Genomic DNA, 27,473 nt, shown 5'->3' with positions numbered 1-27,473 from the left:
CTAAAATAATAAAAAAAATAAATGGATTCTGTTGTTCAGGGGCCATCAAAAGTAATAGAATAATAATTGTATATTTTATGGTTAGCAATCACATTTTTAATGCTACATTTAATCGTGACAGTCATTAGTTTGTAGGCAAAAGGAAATGTCTGCAGTGGAACCTCGGGTTACGAACAAAAACCCTGACGGAAAAATTACTCGATTTCCGAACAAAATTTCAGATTACGAACGAAAATTCGGACTACGAATGCAATTTCAAATAAACAAAATTTGAACAACGTCATATATTAAAAATCGTTAATTTTCATTTGTGCATGTTTTCAAAATGCCTAGAAAATGTACTATATCCCAGCGAAAGCGGCATATTTTTAACTTAATATTTCCCCTCTACAGGGCAGAAAGTGTTGTTTTTGCATTTTGAAGAAAAGATATTATTCAATTATTTTTTTAAATGTACTAAATATTTTTCAAATGGAGAAAAAACCTTCAGGTTTCACCTAAAATGATCTGTAGCACAGTAAAAAGTTCAATGAGTGGCTTGATATTTATTTTTGATACATTTCATTATATTCTTAAACTTTAAAACGATCTCCTGAAAAATAAGTTTTTTTATATATGACGTTATTGAAAGCAGTGAGCAAAATGTCAAATATGATTGACGTACGACGCCATTTGCAAAAATTATAGCACATTCTGATAGGGTGATTCATTGTGTGCCATCCTGTATATAAACATCGTTATATTCTTATAATTACATCAATATACCACTAACAATGTCAATTTATGGACATTGAACGATTTTCGTCTGTTAATCATATGATTACGTTAAAAATTAATCGCTTTTTTCGACGGATATGCATCAAACGAAATAGATTATAAGGCGCATATTTGGAATCTCATTCAATATTAATGTGCTATGTCTTTTGTATTAAAATATGAACACACACAATAAAAATGAAATTTTAAATAGGTACCTACAGTGGAACCTCGAGTTACGAATTTAATTCCAAAACAATCATGTAATTACCATAACAATCTAACTGACAAACTAATTAACCATCAAGTAGCTTCCCGAAGAGGTAGGCAGAGAGAATAGAACGCCACACCAATCTATCTTCGCAAACAATCTTCGCCTCTTTCACATTTCTTCATAAATACCCGCCGATCATTCTTGACTACCTGACCACTGCCAATTTTACATACTTGATCATTTTCCAAGTCTTTCTCTGCATCTATTTTATCCATGTAAACCCTCATCCGCACCCGGTGGTGCATAGGGCACTTTATCATGTAAACACAGTATTATCTTGATCGTTAACACATAAAGGAAAGGTGATCAGCCCTCCGCTTCAGGTACCAGTCCAGGGTTATATTGAATAAATATTAGAGTGAAAAATCACATTGACCTCCCCTCTGGGAATCGAACACGGGACCTCCAGTACGGTAGCCGAGCGTGCTGACCATTACACTACGGAGGCAGACTAAAATCTATTACCAAGTACATATTTATGTTATAGATAATACACTATTGTATATATGTTATTCCATCAATATTTGAGTGTGGTTGTCAATAATGGGTAGAATTGGTGAATGTTACACGTGTGTAAAGTGATCACTTAAACCAGCCTATGACGGTCGTCAGCCCCGTAAATGCCCAGACTTCCATATTCTTCTTCATCTTTGATGAGATGTTAAAAAATAATAGTTGAGTTAGCACACTGACTCATGTTCCTGTCTTCAGTATCTGCAAAGATAAGCCATTCTGCGGATTTCCCCACCATTAACCACCTAAAAAATCGATATGTTTACTTTTTATCGTTAGTTTTTTTTGTTGTATTTTAAAGAGTAGAAAAAATAGTTTTTGTGAGTTCAAGGTTACAAATTAGTGAATTATCAACGATACACGATGGTCCGAAATGATGAATCGTTCTAGCGGATATCCCCGTAACGAAATGGCCATCAATACATTGATCACGCTAATGTTTCCACCATTTTGTTGGAAAATTCTTGACAGTTCTATTGTTTTCTGATTGCTAAATACACGATGAGCATATATGAATATCTACGAATATGACTGTGTCGTCCTTATCAGTAAAACAAATTCCGGTGTGTTTTAAGCAATATTTTCTCAATTTTATATGTTTTCATCTTGCGACTGGGAAATTTACAGTGCCAATATTAGAAACATAACCTTAACTTAATCCAAGTTTTACCGTAAACGCTTGCTTATGTCCACCATTTTCTCACAAATAATCGTTTTACAAGGGTTTTTATGTAGTAAATCTATTAAAAATAAATACCCGAAATTAGGCAAATATTATATACTTAGAGTCAAGGAGCGCTCTAAAGCGCTCGATTTTTTCAAAATGCAATAGGTACCTACCTACCTAACTGTATTTTAAATGAAGGCGATTTTATTCGGAATTTGGAATTCGGAATGCACGTAATCCATAGAAAAAAAAAACAGTACACATTTTGACGAACGATAAATAAGTATTTCAAAGTAGGAATTTCAAGGTATTCCATTGTTTTTTTTTCTTCTTTTTTTCGTTTTATTTTTTTTATTTTTTGCATTTTAATATTTATTTTAATTACAAGTACAATAATATTCTATTTTATTGACACAAAAAATATTTCATTTTATTCATTCTTCTACTTTTTAATGGCTTTTCACCCTTCTTGAGTGTTCTAGCCAGATTTTACTCGTTCGGAATATAGTGAATTATTAAATAACATACAAAGATGAGTTTTAATAATATAAAAAATTTGAAATTACTGGTAGGTACTAAGAATTTTTATAGAGGAAAAGGCATCGATTACATACGGAGTTACCGATTCAACTACATACGTATTATAGATAACAGTAACTCTGTTTCTGGCCTTTTGTTTTTAATGACTTTGACATTTTAAACAGTCAATTAATTGAATTATTTATAAGTCTATTATTATAAGATGTGTCCACGTATTGACCATTCCTGATTTCTTCGTCGGTAACTGCCTATCAACACAAAAGGCACTTGAGATTCCTACCCAAGCTCTGCTAACTGCCAAATATTGAAATTACTCATCAGATAGTTATTTTTTTAAGAATTAATTAGTCTTAACCCTTTCCGGTCCATAAAAAAAAAAATAAAAAATTCCACCAGGTCCACAATAGATTTACAGCATTACAGGGTAAAGCAATACATCCAAGTTTTTTTTTAAATAAAACTACACTTGTGTTAAAAAAAAAATTTCTGTATGTATACAATCTTGTCTCTTATTATTACATTTTATAGACATTTATAGATGAAAAAATATGTTTGCTTGTATTTTAACACTAAACTGGTCAAAGAAAAAAATGACGAATGACATCCGATATAGGACTCACCGGAATAAAGTCGATGTCGAATGACATTCGACATAGGACCGGAAAAGGTTAAGGAAGAAGCTATTAGATTCGAAAACGGTCGAAATTATGATTAAGTTGTTGTTAAGAAATTATTATTTTGTCAGTGAAATTTACATTACATTTTTTTTAGTTAATAATAATAAAATACGCCCCTAAAAATCTTTTAAAAAAATAATTTTAACTCCCTCTTCACCCTTCAACGTAAAAAAGCACACAACTCTAAAATTTTGTCATAGCTTCACATAGGTAAAATTTATGCGGAATGCATCGAAACGCGTGTCATAATAGATTTTAGAAAATTGTGGTATTTACCAAGTAAAACTTAAATGAAAAACAGAAAATAATCATTGGATATTATTCTTCACTTGATAAGTACTTACTTATAATATGGTATATTTTCCATACATAGGTATGTGATAATTTAATCAATCACGTCCGTGACCTTGTATGATCAAAACAAAATTATATCTTGATTACCCATGATGTTGCCATAGGTAAGTTACTCGTAAGTACATAGTAATGGTATTCGACGAAACTCATGAAACGATGTTTGTATCGTGAGATTTTACGTAATCACACCCACATGATTTGCAATATATTTGTAGAAAAACCCACTATCATAAGTTTTTCTAAAAAAAATACACTTATATTCACCATCGTCACACGTACTTCATTTGGGAATTATTCAGAATTCTCTTCTCAAAAATTAAGCTAAATTACGTTTATTTATTTTTTTGAATTACCTAACGCTCAGGTGACTCGGAAATCCAGATACGACTTTTGCATCACCTCTTATCATGGCTCTACTTAGGCTTCAACTTATGAACTTAAGTTTTATAGCCTATACTTACTCGTGAGTGGATTTACTCTTTTTGTTTAATGCGTTAATTTAACGATGACATCCCTGTAAATGACCAGGCGGAAGCATTTCCCTGTCAAAAGATCTTTGTCCCTGTTGGGATCTGTTGTATAATACATACCTGCATATTAGGGTAATATAAATCACTCTCGGCCAGAGACTCATCGCCTTTGCGGTCTTTAGATTTCTATCTCACTCAAATTTGAGATTTTGAGAACTGTAAAGATTTGTCACCTTTTAGGTGACATCAGTATAAGAATTTTGATTGCATTACCATTTTTCTTTCATTGTAATTTTATAATTATTTTTTGTAAAATGTCCCCTCGGCACGAGAAATCTCAATGACGGCATATTACTGTTATTTGTAATTATGTACGAGTAGGTACTTGTATATTATGAAATGTAAGAAATAAATATAAGATATGTATAATGTACGTACTCGATAAAATTAACAAGCGAGTCATAAAAATTACACCGATTCTGTCATCTTTAAATATTTACCAATTATTTTTCTGTTGAAATTCGCGATAGTTCAATAACCAAATTTGATTTCTTCGAAAGATCACTCGACTAATTACACTGGCCAACAATTTACAACTTTTATTTTGTAACTGGCATGAAAATACCTGATCTTTATGCACTTTGCATAGCTGAATTCAAAAACGAAAGCAAAAAAAATGTAGCACGTCAGATTTTTTAGTTTTGGATATTTTTAATTCTGATATTGACTGACGTTTATCCTATTATTTATGTATAAATATAAATAAACATATAATGCTATCGCATTCAATATTAATAGGTTAATGTAATATATTTTCACTGTTACTCCATAATTAGACCCTATTTTCAAAGTACAAAAACTTATCCTAAGAATAATAAATAAATGTAACTCGACACACCCTTCCAATGAGCTATTTACAAGCTATACGGTACTAGACGTACGGCAACTGTTCGTCAAGGAAGTACTGATTCACTTCTGGAATAAAATGGAAAAGGTTAGAACGCAACAAACTATTCGAACCCGGGCAGCATTAAATAAAAACTACATTGGGCCAGCCATTAAAACAAGTTTTGCCCAAAAAAATTTTTCATTCCTCGCTCCAAAAATATTTAATTTGCTGCCCGAAACCATTAAGATTTCCAGGAGTGATCAGGTCTTTAAGAACAGTGTTCGTCGATGGTTACTTAACATTGGAAGGGACAAGGTGGAAAGTGAATTAATTAAAGTCCAGGTGTAATTATCACACTAAAAAACCTTAAAACATAAATTATTTTTGTATCTCCTGTATGTTATGTTTATAAACTAATCATTAAAAAAAATATATGTATATTAAAAATTTTAAAAAAATATATATAAACTTGTATTACCATGTTAGTATTCGGCTCAACACAGGCCATGCCTAAAGAGCCGTAATACGTATAATAAATGTGTATATGAAATGAATATGTATATTGAATGTATCTATGTATTATGAAAATAAATAAATAAATAAATAAATAAATAAATAACACTATCCAAATTTCGGAAGCAAAAAAAAAAAAAAAAAAAAAATTCAATACTTTTTTTGAATCCCTAAGACCTTAGACTAAAACATGTCTAGATACCAACCACTATTACAGTTTCAACGTATGAGGTCCATATAAACAATAATATGACTGTAACATGAAAACTTGACGTGATACAAGCTTGTCGCCATATAGACTTTGAATAAGAACGATTACCTTAGTCCAAATCAGTCATCAAAGTTTCAGTTACAAAATCATCGTTGGCCAGTGTTATTTATATATTTTAAAAACATACTACACACCTAAGTCACAATCATTATTTTCCCGATGAGTAATTTCTATAACTCATTTTAGAACATTGGATAACCAAAACTTAAACACAGATATTAAGTTTTTTTTAATAAAAAATAAATTAAACAAACCAAAACATATAAAATATAAAACAATGGACGGGTACAGTAAATAGGCATATAAAAATCATAAGGTAAGAAGTATGTTTAAAGGAAACAAATCGCTCACTCCTTTCAACAACGTCATATATAAAAAATCGACAATTTTCAGTTGTGCGTGTTTTCGGAATGCCCAGGAAATGTACTATATACCAGCAAAAGCGACATATTTTTAACTTAACATTTACCCGCTACAGGGCACAAAATGTTATTTTTGCATTTTGAAGAAAAGGTATTGTTTGATTTTTTTTAAATATACTAAATATTTTTAAAATGGATAAAAAAACATTCAGGTTTTACCTGAAAAAATCTGTTGCACCGAAAAAAGTTCAATAAGTGGCTTGATATTTGTTTTTAATACATTTTATTATATTTTTAAACTTTAAAAACGATCTCCTAAAAAATCAAGTTTTTTGATGTATGACGTTGTTGAAAGGAGTGAGCGAAATGAGAGAATATAACTAATCACTAACACAATATCTTTACATAAAGTTATTTTCAAATATAATACATATAATATAAATATAATATAATCAAATGTAATATTTTCAGTTCATTCATTTTGGGTCCCTGACTGGATTCTAATAACCTCCATTTAAAAATGCCTGGTAGATATCGCAATTTATTGCTTTAATTGATTTGCTGTCCAAAAAAAAGTGATTAATGACACTATTGGTGTTAGCGTTAAATGAAATATTCATTGATGAAAAAAATAAGGAAAATCCTAAGAGTGTACAGCGACTGTGCGCGTCATAATACTAGGTTAATATTACCAATTTTTAATACCTTGAGACGATACCGGCTTTGTGTTCCTTTTATTAATGGGTAAACCATTGTTTAACGTCAGTTGTTCGTGGTCTACATCGGAGTGAAGTGCCAGACAGTGAAGCATATAGTGTTCTCAGCTTGGGGTTAGTCGGTTTTATTATCGTTTTATTATTGTATTATTATCGTTTTATCACTTTAGTGTCGGGTTGTGGTCCCGTAGTAAGTGTCGCGGACTCTTGAGTCAGAGTGTCTCGCGGTTCGAACCCACTCTACCACAATTTGATACCTATTTCTAATAATGAGCCGCTTAGGATTACAGAAATATTGTGAAATTGAAGTGTTTTTATGAATAATAAAAACACAAATATTTTTCTTTTTTTAAGCTATTTTTTATTATTTATTTCAAAGTTTAACTCATTATTTACATCAAGGTTTTTAAAAAAAAAAAAAGAACTGCGATTCCACGCAATTTAACTATGAAGCTAACTCTTATTTTACTTCTAGTGCGATCCATATTATTATAAAGTTATTATCGATCCATATCTTTAGAAAGTCAAAGTTGCCATTTTTAGTAAGAATATTTCAAGTGCGATCCATATCGTTATAAAGTTATTATCGATCCATATCTTTAGAAAGTCAAAGTTGCCATTTTTTCTAAGAATATTCCAAGTGCGATCCATATAATTATAAAGTTATTATCGATCCATATCCTTAGAAAGTCAAAGTTGCCATTTTTTCTAAGAATATTTCAAGTGTCGATCCATATTGTTATAAAGTTATTATCGATCCATATTGTTAGAAACTCAAAGTTGCCATTTTTTGTACGAATGTTTCAATTGAAACTTATCTGAACCCAATGGTGTAAAAATATTTTACTAACTGTACTAATCGACCACTAAACTAACCGACAACTTATCTTTACGTAACTTCTCCGCGGGGGTAGACAGAGAGAATAGAACGCCATACCAATCTGTCTTTGCAAACAAACTTCGCCTCTTGCATCTCCTTATACATACCCGCCGATGATTCCGACTCCTGACCTGAACACTTTCAATTATTTGATATACTTGATCATGCCATGTTTTCCACGGTCTTCCTCTGTTTCTATAACCAACCATATTAATTCATTGGATTGGTGTGGCATTCTATTCTCTCTGCCTATGGTTCGTTAGTTAATTAGGATTATAATACAATATTTTATATTTTATTAATAAACTTCAATGACCTTCTGCCGATAATTTTTGCCAGTTTTATACTTCCTTCATGTTTTAAGCACCGTGTAAAATCCGAACCCTATAATGCCACTCAATTACACAAAGAGGTCATAGCGTTGAGCGTATTATAGTTTTTATTAATAATCTGGTAGGACCAGAAATAAAATTTTAAACTTTACTGTAACTGAAATCAAATGTCAGGGTCTGACGAAAAGTAAATGTTTTATATCGAAGTTTAAATAGAACAAAAAGAGATTAATAATGGCAAGCGAAAAAACGGACAAGGTACAAAAACTTGTATATATTTTTCTGTATAAAAATGCTTAAATAATACTAGTTTTATGGCTGGAAAAAGATGCACTTTTTCCTCGCGAAATTAGTAAGAATTTTTTCTATGTATGCCGATTATGCATGCAAATTTTACGGAAAATGATACACTATATCAGGCATGGCTAACCTATGGCATGCGTGCCATAAGTGGCACGCGAGACGATTTTGCATAGTACGCGAATAGAGTGAAAAATAGTTTAAATAGTATTACAAAATTCCAAACATTTAAATGAAAGAAACTTCTGCTTGTACATATTTTATTGAAAGCTACCAGCTATGAACACAATATAAAAAAAATTGTCATCTAGCATCCAACAAAAAAATCCCACTAATAATGAAGTTTTAAGAGTTAAGTAAATATATATATATATATTTTTTTTTCCATTAATAAGTACTTAATTATTTTTTTCGGTGTATTGATGCTTTGTTTATATTAAAAATCTGTAGTTACACAATCATTTGACGGATTTTTATTTCCATCGCATGTGGCACGCGACAAATTATTATTTTGAACAATTTTTTTCCACTCAGGCTTAAAACGGTTAGCCATCCCTGCACTATATCATGATGTTCCTACTATTTCGCCAGAATTATGTTAAACCGTCATGTTTCGTGTTTTACATTCTTTATTGAGTACACAACATGGAACGAAAGCTAGGTTTTTTGTCACACATCGTAAAAAAAAACATATTTAGGTACTAGGTACCTACCTATTTATGTCCATGGAAAATATTTATAAAATTAAATTATTATGTTTCTTATTATTTGAAAAAAGAATTTGAACGGATGAGATTCAAATGCGCTCCAGTGTTGTTCTCCCAAATCTTACGTAGGCACCTACCTTAAGTAAATCAAGCCGTTTTTCGAATTCGGAATTCTGAATGTACGAAACCCATACAATAAATGTTGTTTTTTTTCAACGGAATATATTTGGATATCAAGATTTCAAACGTTTTATTCGGAAATGGGTATTATTTATCAACACGCTGATTTTTTTAAATGAGTTTTGCAAGTAAAGAAAATATAAAATTATTGAAATTTAGATTTTTCATAGATGCAAAGAAAATCAAATAAAATCCCATTATTATGTTTTATATTAAATATTTTGGTAGGTCTCCATAGTGTAACATTTAGGGTATTTTGATGGGGTCCCGGGTTCGATTTCGAGGGGGGTTAATAGATTGACAAACATGTGTATAAACCTTAATGTGCCCTGAAATGGCAGCCAAATTAAATTCTTATTCTTCTGGGATCAGCTTTATTCGCACCAGATGGTGCATAGGGCATCGCATCGGAACGATGCGGTGTTATCTCGGTCGTTGATTACATGAAGACGGGTAATCAGTGCTGAACAGGGTGAAGGTGCTTATAGTAAAGAACTTTTCTGATATACGGAAATGGAGGAGGAATAGTATTTAGGAAATATATATATATAGTGCCAGTGATGTCTAGGGTACTTGGGGTTGCATACCCGGACCTTATGATAGTGTCTTACAAATATACTTTTATTTATTACACTTCTCGTACATAATAAATTTACATTGGCGTGATTATTGCTAAGAAGAAATATCTTCCAACCAACGAAAGACAGATTAGTCTTTCAGCAATACAGGTCAAGTTTAAAACTAATATATGTAGTTGTTTGAAATCAGTGGACAGATATTACTTGAACATATGTAAGTGCAAAACCAAAAACAAAAAAAACATAAGTTATAATGAGTTGCAATATCAATGATCATATCATTACAGTATTGTTTATATAGTTCACTCCTTTCAACAACGTCATATATCAAAAAATTTAAGAAGAGATCGTTTTTAAAGTTTAAAAATAAAATAAAATGTATTAAAAATAAATATCAAGCCCCTTATTGAACTTTTTACTGTGCAACGGATCTTTTTAGGCAAAACCTGAATGTTTTTTCTCCATTTGAAAAATATAAAGTACATTTAAAGAAATTACTAAACAATACCTTTTCTTCAAAATATAAAAACAACACTTTCTGCCTTTTATAGGGTAAATATTAAGTTAAAAATATGCCGCTTTTGCTGGGATATAGTACATTTTCTACGCATTCCAAAAATACGCACAACTGAAAATTGAGGATTTTTGATAAATGACATTGTTGAAAGGAGTGAGCGATATGTCACTATAAAACCGATGAAAATAAGGAAAAACAATGGCACTAGGATCAGGTAAGGAGTTGGAGAGGGGGATAGGTAAAGGGTAGAGATAACTAATACGGAAACCAATATCAAATTTAAATACCTATTCTATTATGTTTCGGTATCACACAAAAAGCGATATAAAATTTACCTTTTGTGAAGTTTACGACTAGCACTGTAGATAGGTACTTATAAAATACATATTATTGTATTATATAATTTGAATCGTGACTGTTTCCTCAACAGATACACGATGCTGAATAAATTATTTTAATTACTTGCAAATCACTCTTCTACTCACTAATTTTATAAAATGCTTAGTCAGTAATTAATAAAACAAAAAATAAAAATCTTTAACACGTAACGGATCACTAATCAAGTGAGAAGAATACATTTTTAATTTCGTTGTGTACTTATTTTTTGCAATTAAGGCCTTACTCGCAATAATAGAATTCATTAAGCGTCCGGCTGCGCTGAGAGCCGGACATCACTTCACGCCCGATTTTTTTTTTAGAATATATACGTATTGGTTTTTTAGAAAATACATATTGATTAAATATGTTTATAATTTTTTAACTCCTTACCTTTCAATAACTCTTTTACTTGCTTTATTTCGAAGAAAACTTATTTTTTCAATACAAAAACGGTGTTCTAAGTTTTAAAAAATCAATTACGTCAAATGTAACCTGTGTTTAATAATAACTCAGTTGTGATTTATCATATGTAGATACAGATACAAGTATGGTTCATACATGGTTCATGTATTAGCAGAAATCATAGTTTATTTATTTTATTGGATATTCGGATATAATTTGTTTTAAATGGATGGTTAGTTATTAGTTATTTTCTTTAGAAGCCCTTTTATGCAGGGCTAGGTCTTCAATGAAAAGATAACGCTTTAAGTACATAATGTAGATAAGTTTAACATTATTTCTTAATTGTTTATTTTTGTCCGCCTCCGTAGTGTAATGGTCAGCACGCTCGGCTACCGTTCTGGAGGTCCCGGGTTCGATTCCCAAGGGGGGCAAAATATATATAAGTGATTTATTCACTGTAATATTTATTCAATACTACCATGGACTGGTACCTGAAGCGGAGGCCTGATCACCTTTCCTTCATGTGTAAACGATCAAGATAACACTGCGTTTATATGACACAGTGCCCTATGCATCATTGGGATGCGGATAAGGGTCTTATTATATATTATTTAGGATTTACTTGGTGAATACAACTATTTTTTAAATCAATTATGACACGTGTTTCGATGCATCATTTTCAAACACCGTATGCGGAATGCATCGAAACACATGTCGGCTGTCCAAATTTAAAACACAGTAAGGGACATTTTTTTGTAGTACGTTTTTTTTGCATTTTTGGACTAAGTAGATTCTACTTAGTCCAAAATGCAAAAAAAAAACCTACCGCAAAAATGTACCTTACTGTGTTTTGAGTTTGAACAGCCGATGTCATAATAGATTTTAAGAAATATTTGTATCTACTAAGTTAATCTTAAATTAATGGACAGATATTACCTCAAAGTGAACGCCGAAACAGTTTATTAAATTATTTCTTAACTTTTATTTCGAATCGATTTCTGATTTAGAAACCGGGTATCAATTAGTATTGTTAGAAAGTTCTCATGTTTCGGTATCATTACCGAAAAGAAAATTCATTTACATTTGTTTTAGTAAAGATATCTACCCTATGTAGTTAAAACTTTAACTTCCGCGTGTAATCGATAACCTGCTTTGGGTATAGCCTATCAAAAGTCTTTAGACAGTTTTCTAGTTAAAAATAATTTATTATTTGTCACAAATTATTGTTTGTTGAGTTTTTTATTTAAATTTTATTGGAATTTGTTACACTCCTGAACAATTTATAAGTAAACTATTAGTAAAATAAACGTTAGTAAAAATACATAAAAATTGAGTATTCTTTCGGCATGGAACGCATTATCGTATTTTACATTGATTTCTACGGGGAAAAAATGTTTCTATATTATTTTGAGAAATAAAAAGACTTTCACTCACATTTTTATTAATAACCAACTAGTTTCGGCAACAACCTGATGCCCTCTTCAGGGTTTAATTTATGACTTATTTCTCAAAATAATATATCAATATGATCCACAAAGTTAATGCTTTCAATATTCAAAACAAATAAATGTTTCGCTTAACAAGTAAGATGATGGAACGAATTATGCTCGTTTTAAGAGGTTCCACTGTATTTGTTTTTTTTCCTTACCTGCCCTGGTTTAGAGCTTCATAATTATGGTAACCCTAGGTATTCCCTTTACCCCTTTCAGTATCCGCCAGTGATTTTGTTTTTTGACAGTTCGAATCCATCCAAATCCGACACTGTTTGAAAGAATCACGAATATGAAATAAATAAACGATAAGTTAATTGATAAATGTACAATAAACTAATTCATGATTCGTTATGCTAGTTTTAAAATGCAATTTTTAAATGGCAATGTTATTTAATAGTTATTGAATATTATAAATAATACGATGTCCTCTACACAACCTTCGTGGTAACCGTTTTTTTCTTTGACCTTGTCTTCCTATATATTTTGGTGTTTTATTTGTTGTTTTTGTATTGTTACAGGTTGATAGCTTTATAAGAAGAGACAAGAACCGGAAATGTCTATGGCTAATGAGGTAATAAAGACATAATAACACTAATTTATAAAGATGTCATTGTAAAATTAAAACCATTTAATTTTGATTAAGACTGTATTACACACAATGTTAATTCGCAATAAAAATTTAAACACATAAACGCGATGTAAATATTTTTTTGAATAAACACATTTCATTAAAAAACAATGGTTTTAGTGTAAAAATGCGTCACGATGAATAACTTTTGCGAAAAAAGCAAATAAAACATTATTTTCTTACTAAGGAGTCCGGGTGCAAAAATCCACAAATTAAATTGAAATATGAAACCATGAAGTTCAACTCAATATTTCTTTTTTTATCATCATCTCCTTATTTTTTTTGCCAAAGCCTTCACAGTTGAGTGATACAATGAAAACATTACTTGGGAATGATATATTAGTAAAATTAAATACAAAAAAATAAGATTATTTAAAAGTATTAAAAGTATTTTTAAAAACCTATATTTTTAAACAATATAAAGAACTCGGAATGTAAAAGTGACGGCTTTTTTATAATAATACGTTAGTGAAAAAATAATTTATCGTAATCCAATTTTTGTACATTGTTTGAAAAAAAGGGTATCCCAGTTCATGCAAAATTTGAATTCTGCGCCGTTTGGGCGGTAAAGTGTTGCCAGTAGTAAAAACAAACCTGACAAATTGACAATTCATATTTGTTCATAATTAAAAAATGGAGCGCCACGCAAAAGGGTAAAGCGAATACTTTTTCATGGTTAATAATAATAATAAATTTGGATAACTTATATAGCGCCATTTTCGTAAAAAAATACCTCAAGGGCGCTTCACTGTGAATGAATTGGTGAAAATATTATCGTGGAAATGATTTAGCAAACAAATGTGTTTTTAGTCTTTTTCTAAAGATCATCTCACTCTCACTATTTCTAACCATTGGTGGAAGAGCATTCCACGCCGTCGGTCCTGCAACAGCAAAGGCACGCTCGCCAAATTAAGTGCGTTGGTTGCGAGCTGGTAAGATCACTTTGCCCATTGCAGATGTTGTAGCCGATCGAAGCGTGAGACGTCTATCAACCAATTCATCTGGAATACACAGCTCCTTAAGATACTCTGGAGCCATATTGTGTATTGATTTATACATGAGTAGGCAGAGTTTATACTCAACCCTTTCGGGAAAGCGTAACCAGTGGAGTTTTTGAAGTAGTGGGGTAATGTGACTGAATTTAGAAATTCCAAAAATTAGTCTCGCTGCTGCGTTTAACACTGATTGCAGTCGAGTCATTTTATTGTTTGGTAGACCCGTGTATATACCGTTACAATGAGTTGTAACGGTATATACACGGGTATATACACAATATACTGTTACCGGTTGAGCGGTGTTAGAAAAATCAAGATTTGGCAGCTAAATTCGTAATTATCGTATAAAACATTGTCAGAGTAATAATTTAACTTCGTCGAAGAGTTGAAGTGAAAAAAATAGGAATAGGTACAGCATTAATAAGATATCAACATTCTGGTCGTCCTACAAGTCGTTCAGCACTGAACATCGAATCAGGTTGCCTCTCTTCATCTGGAGTGATCCTGTGCCATAAGGGCTTGCATAAATGAGAGCCCTTGATATCATTGCTCCTGGTTAGACCTCTCAGCTTGACTTTTTTAAAATATTTGTTTGTTGCCTTAATAAACTTTCCTTGCCTATTATGTACAAGGATTTACAGCATATTTTGTTTATATCCATCGATCAAGATCCATCACATAGCTTATTTATTTGTCTAATTCGTTTTGTCACATTTTCCTAATAAGACACTACCAAATCCAATAGATCCTTATGTCCCATTGCCTCATCAATTTTAGTCAACTGAACACCCTCTTTTGCACATTCTCTTTCCCATTTAAATCTCTCCCTTTGAAAAATTGGACATACTTACACCAAATGAGAGACATCCTGTGATCACATTCACAAGCAGAATCTTGTCTAATTCCAAAACGGAAGAGATATGAGACTGTAAAAATTTGAGTCATCGCAAAGTTCAATTTATGTTTTTTTATGAAAATTCAAACAATTTTGTATGGTCGGGAAGAAAATTTTAGTAATTTTTCGGCTTGACATTTTTTTTAGATTGGAATTGGATTTATTATTTACCTTGCTCATTATGTACAAGGTTTATAGATTAATCAGTGGATTTTTGTTTCTTCTAGCTAAAAGCATGTTTTATTTTAATCTGCTAGGAATAGGAAGGTTAAATTAGTGTGGGCATTGGCCACAGGAACTTGTCAGCGTTTGCTGATTGCTGGGAGAAAACCACGTAAAACTCCTCAGGAGAAGCCGGACTGCTGACTGTCGTCAACAGGCCTTCCGTTCCACAAGAAGAGGGTTCGGCATTTTGTGTCCTAGCTTGGTTTATGTTACCAATGTCCTTCACTATTTTTATCATGTACTAGCGTGTACCCGGCATGCGTTGCATTGCCACTCAAAAAAAAGGTTCTCTATTTGATTCTTAACTAGTGTGTGCCAATCAGGAACTTGTCAGCATTTGCTCATTGCTGGGAGGAAACCACGTTGCACTCCTCGGGAGAAGGTGGACTGTTGACTGTTATCGGCAGACCTCCTGTTCCACTAGAAGAGGTTTCGGCATTTCGTGTCCTAGCTTAACCTTCGACCACTCTCAAGATACACTGACATCTTATTCCTCAGGGATGTGGGTGTCCCATGGAGAGCATAGGGCCGAGCCTGGCCGGCTACTGCGGCGGGGGCGCCGCGCTCGTGTTCATGGGCATCCTGGAGGCCTACATCAACAGCCGCTGTGACATCGCGGACCCCTGCCGCCGGGTCAAGAGCAGGAGCGGCCCCGACTCTAGCTATGACTTTGTGGTAGTCGGGGGCGGCACTGCAGGAGCGGCCGTGGCAGCCAGACTGTCGGAGAATCCTAACTGGAAGGTATGACTGAGTCCAACACTCATTGAAAGTTCCCACCCATACCTTAATTTATTTAAAGATCTTTAGTCTTGAGGATTTTATTAACATATTGGTTACGGCTAGTTTGTTGAGGCTTAGATCTCAAGCTTGTCTTAAGCGTTTACATCAGAATGCGCTCTGGGCTGGTCGTGTGCCCACGCTCAATTAAAAATATGTATATTAGATATTTTTTTACTTTTTTTTATATAAAAAAAGTATAATATACTTATAAGTGTAGAAATTTTTTTTATCAATTTTTTAACTCCTTAACTCAATAACTCTTTTTTTGCCAATCAAAACAAATACAAGTTTGTAAATCCACCACTGAATTTTCTAGAAGTACCCCGGTGTAGGCAGTGAAAGGGATTAGTATTTTGATAAAATATGACCTAATTTGTTTTTAAATTGACCAGGTGCTTCTGCTGGAGGCAGGCGGTGACGAGCCTCCGGGCTCCAGCGTGCCCTCGCTACTGGCGGCCTACTGGGGCCACCCCGACCTGGACTGGAACTACTACACGGAGCCCCAGCCTTCGGCCTGCGTGGGCGAGCCGGAAGGCCGCTGCAACTGGCCCAGGGGCAAGGTTCTAGGTGAGGGGCTCTTAGGGGCCTGCTTTCTGCCTCTAACAATATCTTAATAAGAAAGAGAGAGAGAGACAATTAAGAGTAATTGCGTTTATTACTTGCCTTACTTATTATGTACATGGTTTAGATTTATTACTTGCCTTACTTATTATGTACATCAGTGGGTTTTTGTTTCCTCAAACTATTTTTTTTTTATTATAATCTGTGTTGGGAACAGGAGGGACAATCTAGTGTGGGCCAATCAGGAACTTCTTAGCATTTGCTCATTGCTGGGAGGAAACCACGTAAAATTCCTCAGAATAAGCCAGACTGTTGACTATCATCGACAGACCTTTCTACTAGAAGAGGGTTCGGCATTTTGTGTCCTAGCTTGAGTCACACTCAGGCTAAACTGCGAACTGGTTAATTAATTTGATAATAATTTTTAAAATATCTATACGAAGAAGTTTACGCTTACTTGTTATTGGCAGGCGGTTCCAGTATGTTCAACGGCATGATGTACATGCGTGGACACAAGAAGGACTACGACGACTGGGAGAAGAACGGAGCCAGGGGCTGGGCGTGGAGTGACGTGCTTCCCTATTTCCTCAAGTCTGAAGACAACCTGCAGGTGGGCTCTCTGGTCTCGCCCGACTACCACGCCCAAGGAGGTCCAGTCACCGTCCAACAGGTAAATACAAATTAAAACGAAAGAATAATTATCTAAAAACTTTGTTTTATATTTCCCTTAACCTTTCCGGGAGTATGGACGTAAATGAACTTCGGCGTAAATTTTCCCCAAAGGAGTATCGATGTTAATGAAATAATGATGATGTAACTTGTAAAGGAATGACATCTGTGGATATTTGTATGTAATTTTCTCATAAAATAAAACCTAGAGACGGTGAGTTCTATTTTATTTTTATTATATTTACATAATTTTATCTTCATAATACATAGATTTGCTAGGCATGCTTATGAGTACGCCCTAGCTGTATACATTTGCTTGAGATAAGCATAGTCATTTACGTAAAACAGTGCTACCATGAGCTATTTCACCTAATCATAAAAGGCAAAATAGAGGGTTGGCAAGGTGTGAGCAGAGGATAGATCTCATGGCTCCGGAATATACGAGATTGAACAGGGATCCGAACTGTCGAGGCGCTGTTTCGAGCTGCCTAACACAAGGACAATCACTGTCAAATGATAGTTGACCAGGATTACCTGACATGACATACACAGAAGAAGATAATACTAGCATCCTCATAAGCAAACCTGTTCAGACACGCTCAGAGCACACCTTTCCCACTTGGAGATAGCATGTTCGAAAATCAAACGACTGTAAATTTTCGAACAAACTCAAAACGAGCATGCCTTTCCAGCATGGTATGTACAGTGGATCCTCTCATAACGTGCATAATTTGTTCCAGAATCTTACTCGTTAAGCTAAACATTTTTTGTTTTTAATTGGCGCGGAAGTTCCGGTTTACAAGTTAATGTCGTGATAAAGGGACCTTGACCTTTCTTTATAACTTCATGCGAAATGTCGTTGAGGGAGCAACTTTTTCACATTTTTTTTGTTTGTTATGTGGATTACTCATTATGAGAGGTTCCACTGTACACATTTGCTATTAAGTAGCAACATCTCAATAGTAGCATGCTTTTATGCTATTAATGAGCATGTCCATCTAAACCTTGATTTTTAAATATTTTTTATTTATAATAAAGATATTTGTGTTTTATTATTTACACAAATATTTCAATTTCATACTATTTCTGTGAGCCTAAGCGGCTCATTATTCGAAATAGGTATCAAATTGTGGTAGAGTGGGTTCAAACTGAGAAACTCTGACTTAAGAGTCTGCTATACTAACCATGGGACAACCCGACAATGCGTTTATATGTTTTTTACTCTATATTAAGTGGAACATATTCACCGAGTAAATGAAGAGTTCAATGTTTATATGTATATATGATTCAGAATTCTCAGATAAGATATTTGTATTATTTTTGACATCTCATCAAAGATGAAGAAGAATATGGAAGTCTGGGCATTTACGGGGCTGACGACCGTCATAGGCTGGTTTAAGTGATCACTTTACACACGTGTAACATTCACCAATTCTACCCATTATTGACAACCACACTACTCAAATTCTTGGAAGTTCTGTATATATGAACCAATTTAGAAACCTTGTTCTTGAATCACTAGAACTTCACTAGAGACATCTATTGGTGAGATGTAAAGAAGCTTTTTATCAAGCAGAAACTCTTATATTAGTGTATGTGAGATCCGAATCCTGGATTATAATCACACACATGAGAAACGCCAGAAAATACCATTTTCATTTTTATTATTTAAGCTTATAATTTGACCAGACAATTTATTTACAACATTTTGAGTGTGTCCAAATACTTGAGTATCCAAGAATTTGAGTAGTGTGGTTGTCAATAATGGGTAGAATTGGTGAATGTTACACGTGTGTAAAGTGGCCACTTAAACCAGCCGATGACGGTCGTCAGCCCCGTAAATGCCCAGACTTCCATATTCTTCTTCATCTTTGATGAGATGTCAAAAATAATATGAAAATAACTCCTGTAATTGGAGATAATCCAGATTTTGTGAACAAGTATTTGGACACACTCAAAATGTTGAAAGATATTTGTAGGTATGGTTGAAGATGACTTTTAACATATAAATCCGTTTTAGTTCCCGCATCGACCTGAACTAGCTGACAATATCCTGAAGGCAGCGGAAGAATTAAACTATGGAGTCTCTCCGGATCTCAACGGAGAACAGATTACAGGATTCACCGTTGCACAAACTATGAACAAGTGAGTTTCAAACATTTTTCTGGCCATGAGACCACATCAGATTGAAGGAGTGTTAACCATTTTTATTTATAAATTAAACAGTTAATTAATAGAACTCCATTTTAATTTATAAATTGAATGTTAAAATCAAACACTGATGTTTTTGAGTCTACTAAGTTGTAAACTTTATAAAATTAAACAACTTTGTTTTAATCTTTTTTTTTACTGGTTAATATTTTTCCATTTTCTGTTCCTAAAAATTCCGCATAGTAGGTTTTTTTGTGTGTTCCACTTTACGTATGCGCGCGCAGCTTCATACTGTTTTTGGGTGATCCTATTAGTTGTTATTAGGGGTTGCTACGCAATGCATAACAAAAATAACATTTAGAATTTTTACAGAGTGTGTGGAAGTTTTTGTCAAGGGAATGTAATTAATTTTGAGTATTTTAATGTTTTAGAATTTAATAAATCCTGATGATGACAAGGTTCTTGTCGAAACCGGCAAAAAAAAAGTGGTTAAAACAAAGTTGTTTCATTTTATAAAGTTTGTAAAATGTGCCACTAAGTATCTGCGAAAAACATTCAAGAAAATACTAAGTTATATTTTATTGTTAAATAAAACACATAAAAATAAAATTTGTGACAATGCCACAACAAGGGGAATCAACAACAATAAAACACAACTTAGTAGACTCGAAAACATCAGTGTTTGATTTTAACACTTAACATATAGTACATATAAAAGAGTGTTAACCACTTCATCCTCATGTTTTTTCACAAAGATGGAACCAAAAATATCAGGTTATTTTATTTTGATGAGGAAAATAAATTCATTTTATAATCAATGAATACACACGGTAAAAATAACAGTAATAAATGGATGTCTCTAAATTGACAGTATCATTTGACGTTATCTGTGTTACATTACTATGTACTTGTTATATTATTTATACAATGTTGCCACTCATTCTTACTGACATGGAACCGTATATCCTAATGTAAAACAGCTAATAGTCAAAACATGCGCAAACTATTAATTTATTGGTGTAGACAAAATAATCTATTTGATAACAGACCATTTCAAATAGACTAATGTTAAAAATAGATACTGTCTAATGCAATGTTGCCAATGGTTTAAACTTAGTGGAATTTCTTATGATACATTTTTAAGTTAAAATAATCTTTATTGATGTCTGAACATGGGTGAAGAAAAATATGGAAGCCTCCGTATTTTCAGGGTTTAGGATAGGTTGGTTTCTTCTTCTCCATCTTAATCCTCATTGCTGAGGGTTGTGACCCTTGTAGAAGCAATGACTCTTCTCCAGTTATCCTTTGACTGCGCTGCATGTAGCGCTCCAACTACTGAGGTGCCTGCTGCTGCTTTAATTGCCTTAATTTGATCAGTCCATCGTGTGGGGGATCTTGTGATTGGTTTATATGATCACAAAACTAGCATGTGAAAAAAGGTGTCAATAAAAGAAGTGCTCCGCAACCTTTTCTCACTAATTCTTCCTAGAATTCCGCGGCACACCAAAAACTAAAATATATAGACCATTGAATTTTTTTTTATTGATTTGGCGTTTAACTTGTAGAACTCCATTTTAATTTATGCCTAGTTATGGCATTTTCAAACGAATGCTAGGCGAAACAATTGTAACAATATTAATTTTTATGTGTTTTTTAACAATAAAATACAACTTACTGGACTCATAAAATCTGTGTTTGATTTAACAATTAATACATAAAATACAAAAAAAAATTATTTAGTAATAATTTTGAAAAAAAAAGACAATGATATGAAAAATAATTTGTACAATATTTCCAAAATATTGTACTCCCCCCCAAAATTTACATTGAAATTTCTGTTTTTTTTTTTAGGAACGGTGCTCGTGTCAGTTCCGCCAGCGCCTTCCTGCGTCCGGCTTCCCAGCGCAAGAATCTCCACATCATGCTGAACTCGCAAGCCACCCGAGTGCTCATCAACCCCGAGACCAAGGTGGTCACCGGAGTGGAATACATCCACAACGGGGAGAAGAGAGTCGCTCCAGTCGACAAGGAGGTGAATTAATTATCTCGTATTTTGTATATTAACACCTAAACGAAGGGTCACGCGTTTGCGAGTAAATTTGAACTGACTGCTAAGGACCGGTCTCGCATTATTGCCGGTTTATAAGTAATCGAACTCAATGACATCTATTGAGTAAATCAAGACATTTGTTCATTTGAAAATAAACTCATGCTACTTAAAAAGATTTGTGTCATGGCTACGAGATGATTTCATGAACGTTTGTATCTTATTTCTAAAATTTTATGACTATGAAACTTTACCTGGATTCAGCCCTTTTCAAATCTTATTTTGAGTGTCTGTGATATTTTTTATGGTCCGACCAAATTTGTTTGTCCGCTCCCGTGGTGTAATGGTCAGCATGTTTAGCTACCGTGCTGGAGGTCCCGGGTTCGATTCCCAGGGGGGTGAAAATAAATATTAGTAATTTTACACTGTAATATTTATTTAATACCCTGGACTGGTTCCTAAAGCGAAAAGATTGATCACCTTGCCTTAATGTAAGTAATGATCAAGAAAACACTGCGTCAATTCGATGGAGTGCCCTATGCACCATTGGGTGCGGATAAGAGTTATAAGTAAGTAAGTAAGAATTTGTTTGGATATTTTTTCAGAAGATCCTAGTGATATTGAAAAAAATGACAGTGAAGTGGATAGTGATTCTGATAGTGGTTCTGAAATAATAAGAGAAGCTATAAGAGGTCCTCGGGTTATGCGAATATCTATCTGCAAAAACAGTGCAAGACAGAATTTCCAAAATGTTTTCCCATGTAACAGAGCAGCAAGTCGAAGATGTTAAGCTAGTTTCCGCAATATTAATTGCAACTGATGAGTCGTGTGATACTAACATTTTTTTCCTAAAAATCTACCTCTATTTAATGTATATGACATATCGCTCACTCCTTTCAAGAACGTCATAAATCGAAAAATGCCAATTTTCAGTTGTGCATGTTTTCGGAATGCCCGGAAAATGTACTATATCCCAGCAAAAGAGGTATATTTTTTACTTAATATTTACCTGCTACAGGACAGAAAGTGTTGTTTTTGCATTTTGAAGAAATGGTATTGTTTAATTATTTTTTTAAACATACTTAATATTTTTCAAATGGAGAAAAAACCTTCAGGTTTTACCTAAAAAGATCTGTTGCACAGTAAAAAGTTCAATAAGTGGCTAGTAATTTATTTTTAATACATTGTATTATAATTTTAAACTCTAAAAACGTTCTCCAGAAAAATCAAGTTTTTTGATTTATGACGTTGTTGAAAGGAGTGAGCGATATATGCGGTTCTCTGGTTCCTTTGTTATCCTGTTTCCATGACAATTTGGCTTTTCTCACTTGACAAAACCACATCCTGCCATAAACCAAGCCAGAATACAAAATGCCGAACTGCCACCCAGAATAAACATATAATTAGGATCGGGGTTGATGAAAAAACTGCCTGACAACAATGTGTTAAGATTCAATTAACGTATTATCTTTCATAGGTGATATTGTCCGGAGGGTCCATCAACTCTCCGCATCTGCTGCTGCACTCGGGAGTGGGCCCTCGGGAGGACCTCCAGAGGGTCGGCGTCCCGGTGGTGCACGACCTGCCCGGGGTGGGCAAGAACCTGCACAACCACGTCACTACCTACATCTCCTTCACCCTCGAGAAGGAGAAGGCCAAGCACCACCTGGACTGGGTCAACGTGGTGGAGTACCTGCTCTCCAGGAGGGGCAGCCTGTCTTCCACCGGAATGTCGCAGGTAACCGAATTTGGGACCATTTTCCACAAGCTAACTATGTAATAAACAAATTTATGAGGCGAATGTAATTGGGAAAAAAAGCAGAGGAAGACCGAGAAAAACATGGCACGATCAGGTATGCCAAATACTTGTAAGTGGTCAGGTTAGGAGTCGTAACAATCAGCGGGTAAGTATGAGGAGATGCATGAACGTGGAAGAGGCGAAGAAAGTTTGTAAAGACAGAGTGGTGTGGCGTTCCATTCTCTCTGCCTACCCCTGCGGGGAACCAGCATGATGGTTAGTTAGTTTTTTAACTATGTTTAAATTTTTTAACTTTTTAACTATGCTTTGAAAATTGTAAAAGAAAAACACCTATTTTTTACCACTTGAGTTTATTTTATTAAAACAAGTAGTTTCGGAAGCTATGCTTCAATCTTCAGGTCTAAATTTTACAATTTCATTATGTCTTACCACAAAGGAAATGCCAAAATAATAAATAAAATATGCTTTGAAAACATTTTTTTTTTTATTAAACTTGTGATTTGAACGCAATCATAGATGGTGCCAACTAACTAAGGGGATTTGTGCACTACACGGAATTTTACTGTCCGGCAGTCCGGTTTTGAAAAATAAAAGCGACTACGACAGTTTAGCGTGATGGAATTTACGCGCAACGTGTTTACGCACCGATCCGAAGAAAGATTGACAAAAGCACAAGCCAATCATCGTTTTATCACGCTAACTGAAGTGCCAGACGGTAAAATTCCGTGTAGTGCACAAACGCCTTAACTAACTATGCTCTGAAAACATCGATTTAATTTTTTTACTTAAATTGTAATTTTAACGCAATCATAGCTGGTGCGTTGGCATAGTGATTAACTAGCTAACTATGCTTTAAAAACATCGATTAAAAATCTTATTAAGCTTATTTGAACTCAATCTTAGATGGTGCCAAGAACTAGCATGTGAAAAAGATTATTACCAAGGGATAATGTTTCACCATCTCTGTTGCGTCAACTTTCTAGGGCGTACTAGGTTCGCTTGGTACTTTTTAGGTTCGCTTGATAATTTAAAAATCATCATTTTACATGTAATGATATGTTTTATAAAACTTTAGGTGACTGGAATCATGAGCTCCAAGTACGCAGATCCCTCTGGACAGCATCCCGACTTGCAGTTCTTCTTCCGAGGATTCCGAGCCGGTTGCTCCAGAACCGGAGAGTTTGGTGAAGTCAGCGATCCTGAACATCCCGAAGCAGTTGAAGAACTGACGTGAGTCTATATATTTTATTGAGCCCTATTAAATTCACAATAATAACTGCAAAAGTCAAGTTGTCCTTTAAATATAACTTATTATTACACTGCTGACATCTATTGAAAAAATTATAAACAAAATTTCATGCTACAGAGTTACATGATGAATTTTAATGATGAAGAAGAATATGGAAGTCTGGGTATTTATAGAGCTGTCACAGGCTGGTTTAAGTGATCTCTTTACAACATTCACCATTCCACCCTCATGTGTGGATTAAGTATGGATAGAGGGATCAATCAATCATTTGACAACTACACGACTCAAATTTCGGAAGTTATATTTATGCTTCAATCATGTTTAGAATGGTGAATAGAATAAACCATCCCATAATAGGCTGTAAGCCCTGTAAATACCCAGACTTCCATATCCTTTTTCATCAATGTAGAGACAAACCCAGAATTTGTAAACAAAGATTTGGACACACTCAAAATATTGTGTAACATCATTACAAAGTTTCTTTTTTTTTCCCAGGATAAACCCGGTAGTCCTGCATCCCAAGAGCCGAGGTTACCTGACGCTGAAGGACAATGATCCCCTTCACCCCCCGCTCATGTACCCCAACTACCTGACTGAAGAAGAAGACATCCAAACTCTAATTGACGCTATCCACATTGCTTTATCCTTCGGAGGTTCTAAGGTATAATATAATTCAAATATGTACTAACAAAGAAGAAAAAATATCAATTATCGAAGGTGCTTTGTGATTGTGATTGCAAACAAAAATATGTCCATGGAAGCTAAAGTGACAGTTTGCAACGGACTGCTAGTACCAACAATGATGTATGAAAGCGAAACATGGAATTGGCAAACGTGGAGTGAGCACCGTTGAAATGTGTTTCCTCATGAAGAATATGTGGAAAATTGTTGTATGACAGAATTTAAATTGAAAATATTAGAAAGGAATGTAAAGCTGAACTAGAGATAATTGAAAAGATTAGGAATATTTCTTCAGGGTGGTATGGATATGCAGGGTGAAATATTTTTTTTTTGGAATAACCCGCAAAGCCTCTATTAGAGGCTTGTCTGCAGGTAGGATAGTAAGAATAGGGAAGGTAAATGTGAAAAATAAATAGCAAATGTCCAGACCAATTGATGAATTTGTTTTGCACTTGATGGGTATCGAACCCGCAATGCCAGTTTCGCAGTCGAGCGTCTACCCAACTACGCCATGGCGCCAGGCAATTAAGATTGAATCTCACATGCATAAATAAAGGTATATGCTAAAAACGTCTTCAATCATAGATGTAGTCTATGATGTTTGTTACACACACAATTTCACATACAATTAAATTTATCTATAACTATAATTCAATTTCAACATCCAGTATTGTTTTTATATGAAGAAAAGTTCCCGCTGGAACTTTAGCCAAACTATCGTCTACACCATCACACATGCGCAAATGAGTAGCCGTCCATATTTTAATTTGCACATAATTCTACGCTATTGTGATAGGAGAATCTTCCCATTCCTTGGGGCGGGGACATGAGTGAGACTATGCTCATAGGGGCAAATCATGCGTTAGAACAGTGAAAATTATACATCTCCTAGCATTACTGGCGCATGGGTAAAAGTGCATTTACAAGTCATGTTCAACATGCATAACATAATCTGTGATTCTTTTTTCTTCCTTAACACGTTGACTGCCAACTAACGAGCTAACTTACGAGAATACAATGTACGCATTTTATTCTTTGCTAGAGGACGACGACTATGGGTTATCTTGTACTGTATTTATTTGCCATATTCGTGCAGCTACAGTAAAATTCCCAGTATATCAGCGCTAATATGGTTAGATGGCTTCTGGGAAGAGAACAAAAAATCAACGCTGCCTTACATGAACAGAAAATTTATTGATAAATGAACAGAAAATATACTAATAAATTCTTTATTAAAAATCAAGAAGCAAAACAATATTTTTATTGTTTGTGAAATTGGCTTTTTAGACTAGAATCCTGAAAATTGCCGTGGCAGTCAACGAGTTAAGCAGATCATAGCTCTATCCCTATTTTAAAACTGGTGAAAAATTGTGCTCGAGTTGTACTCCGCATGCCTCCTGAGAACCTTAATCAAGCTTGCCTCTTTTGCAAGGCATCAGGTTCGCGCCGCCCAGGACGACCACTGCTGACAATTCGTCGGCAGTTCTCGTCAGAACTTCGGGACGCGGATCTGACTTGGGAGGATGCAAGGCAAAAAATTGGCACATGGTATGAATTTTTTAACAAATCCTTTTTTAATTGAAATTTAATTTTTAGATTCTTCAAGAAAGGTGGGGGATCAAGATAGACAAGAAGCCGCTGCCGGAATGCGCCCAGTCGGGCGCCTGGGGCAGCGACGAGTACTGGAGGTGCTACATGCGCGTCGTCACGGGGCCCGAGAACCACCAGGTGGGCACCTGCAAGATGGGCCCCCGCTCCGACCCCCTGGCCGTCGTGGACCCCGAACTCAAAGTTATCGGCGTCAAAGGTGAATAATGAACTCAGCTAACTAATTGTCTTGCTTCTCTCCCACAATCGTAGGGAGAGAGAATAGAATGTCTCTGCAAACGTCTTTGCAAATGTGTCTAGCTTAGTGCGCATTAGCTTAGCGCATTCTTTGGGTTTGGGAGTGGGTATAGAGCGCGTATAATCGAAGAAAGTAGAATATTTCTCACTGTGAATTGAAAAAAATCATAATTTTTTGACTCCTCACTTTTCAACAATTCTTTTCTTTTTAAAACCGTA

At 34.2% G+C, this 27,473-nt stretch overlaps 1 protein-coding gene across 2 annotated transcripts in view; it reads left to right on the top strand.

The window, feature by feature from the left end:
- LOC148305152 (glucose dehydrogenase [FAD, quinone]-like) overlaps nucleotides 1-27,473 on the top strand; it is a 51,287-nt gene that overhangs the window by 20,611 nt on the left and 3,203 nt on the right. Inside the window, exons 1-11 of one of the 2 annotated variants that reach the window (XM_088267226.1) lie at nucleotides 7,041-7,116; nucleotides 13,288-13,340; nucleotides 16,011-16,253; nucleotides 16,685-16,859; nucleotides 17,324-17,523; nucleotides 19,543-19,667; nucleotides 21,525-21,705; nucleotides 23,198-23,458; nucleotides 24,555-24,709; nucleotides 25,224-25,389; nucleotides 27,006-27,216. In XM_088267226.1, coding sequence (XP_088123352.1) covers nucleotides 13,323-13,340; nucleotides 16,011-16,253; nucleotides 16,685-16,859; nucleotides 17,324-17,523; nucleotides 19,543-19,667; nucleotides 21,525-21,705; nucleotides 23,198-23,458; nucleotides 24,555-24,709; nucleotides 25,224-25,389; nucleotides 27,006-27,216 — 1,735 coding nt within the window. In that variant the 5' untranslated portion in view covers nucleotides 7,041-7,116; nucleotides 13,288-13,322. Of the gene's footprint in view, nucleotides 1-7,040; nucleotides 7,117-13,287; nucleotides 13,341-16,010; nucleotides 16,254-16,684; nucleotides 16,860-17,323; nucleotides 17,524-19,542; nucleotides 19,668-21,524; nucleotides 21,706-23,197; nucleotides 23,459-24,554; nucleotides 24,710-25,223; nucleotides 25,390-27,005; nucleotides 27,217-27,473 lie in introns of those variants that run through there. The other variant, XM_088267225.1, reaches the window with a different exon arrangement.

The sequence above is a fragment of the Brachycentrus maculatus genome, unplaced genomic scaffold, assembly GCF_059751285.1.
Source record: "Brachycentrus maculatus isolate JH-2025_06_01 unplaced genomic scaffold, ASM5975128v1 h1tg000285l, whole genome shotgun sequence".
Lineage (NCBI taxonomy): Eukaryota > Metazoa > Arthropoda > Insecta > Trichoptera > Brachycentridae > Brachycentrus > Brachycentrus maculatus.
This window is presented reverse-complemented; position numbering and strand designations above follow the sequence as displayed.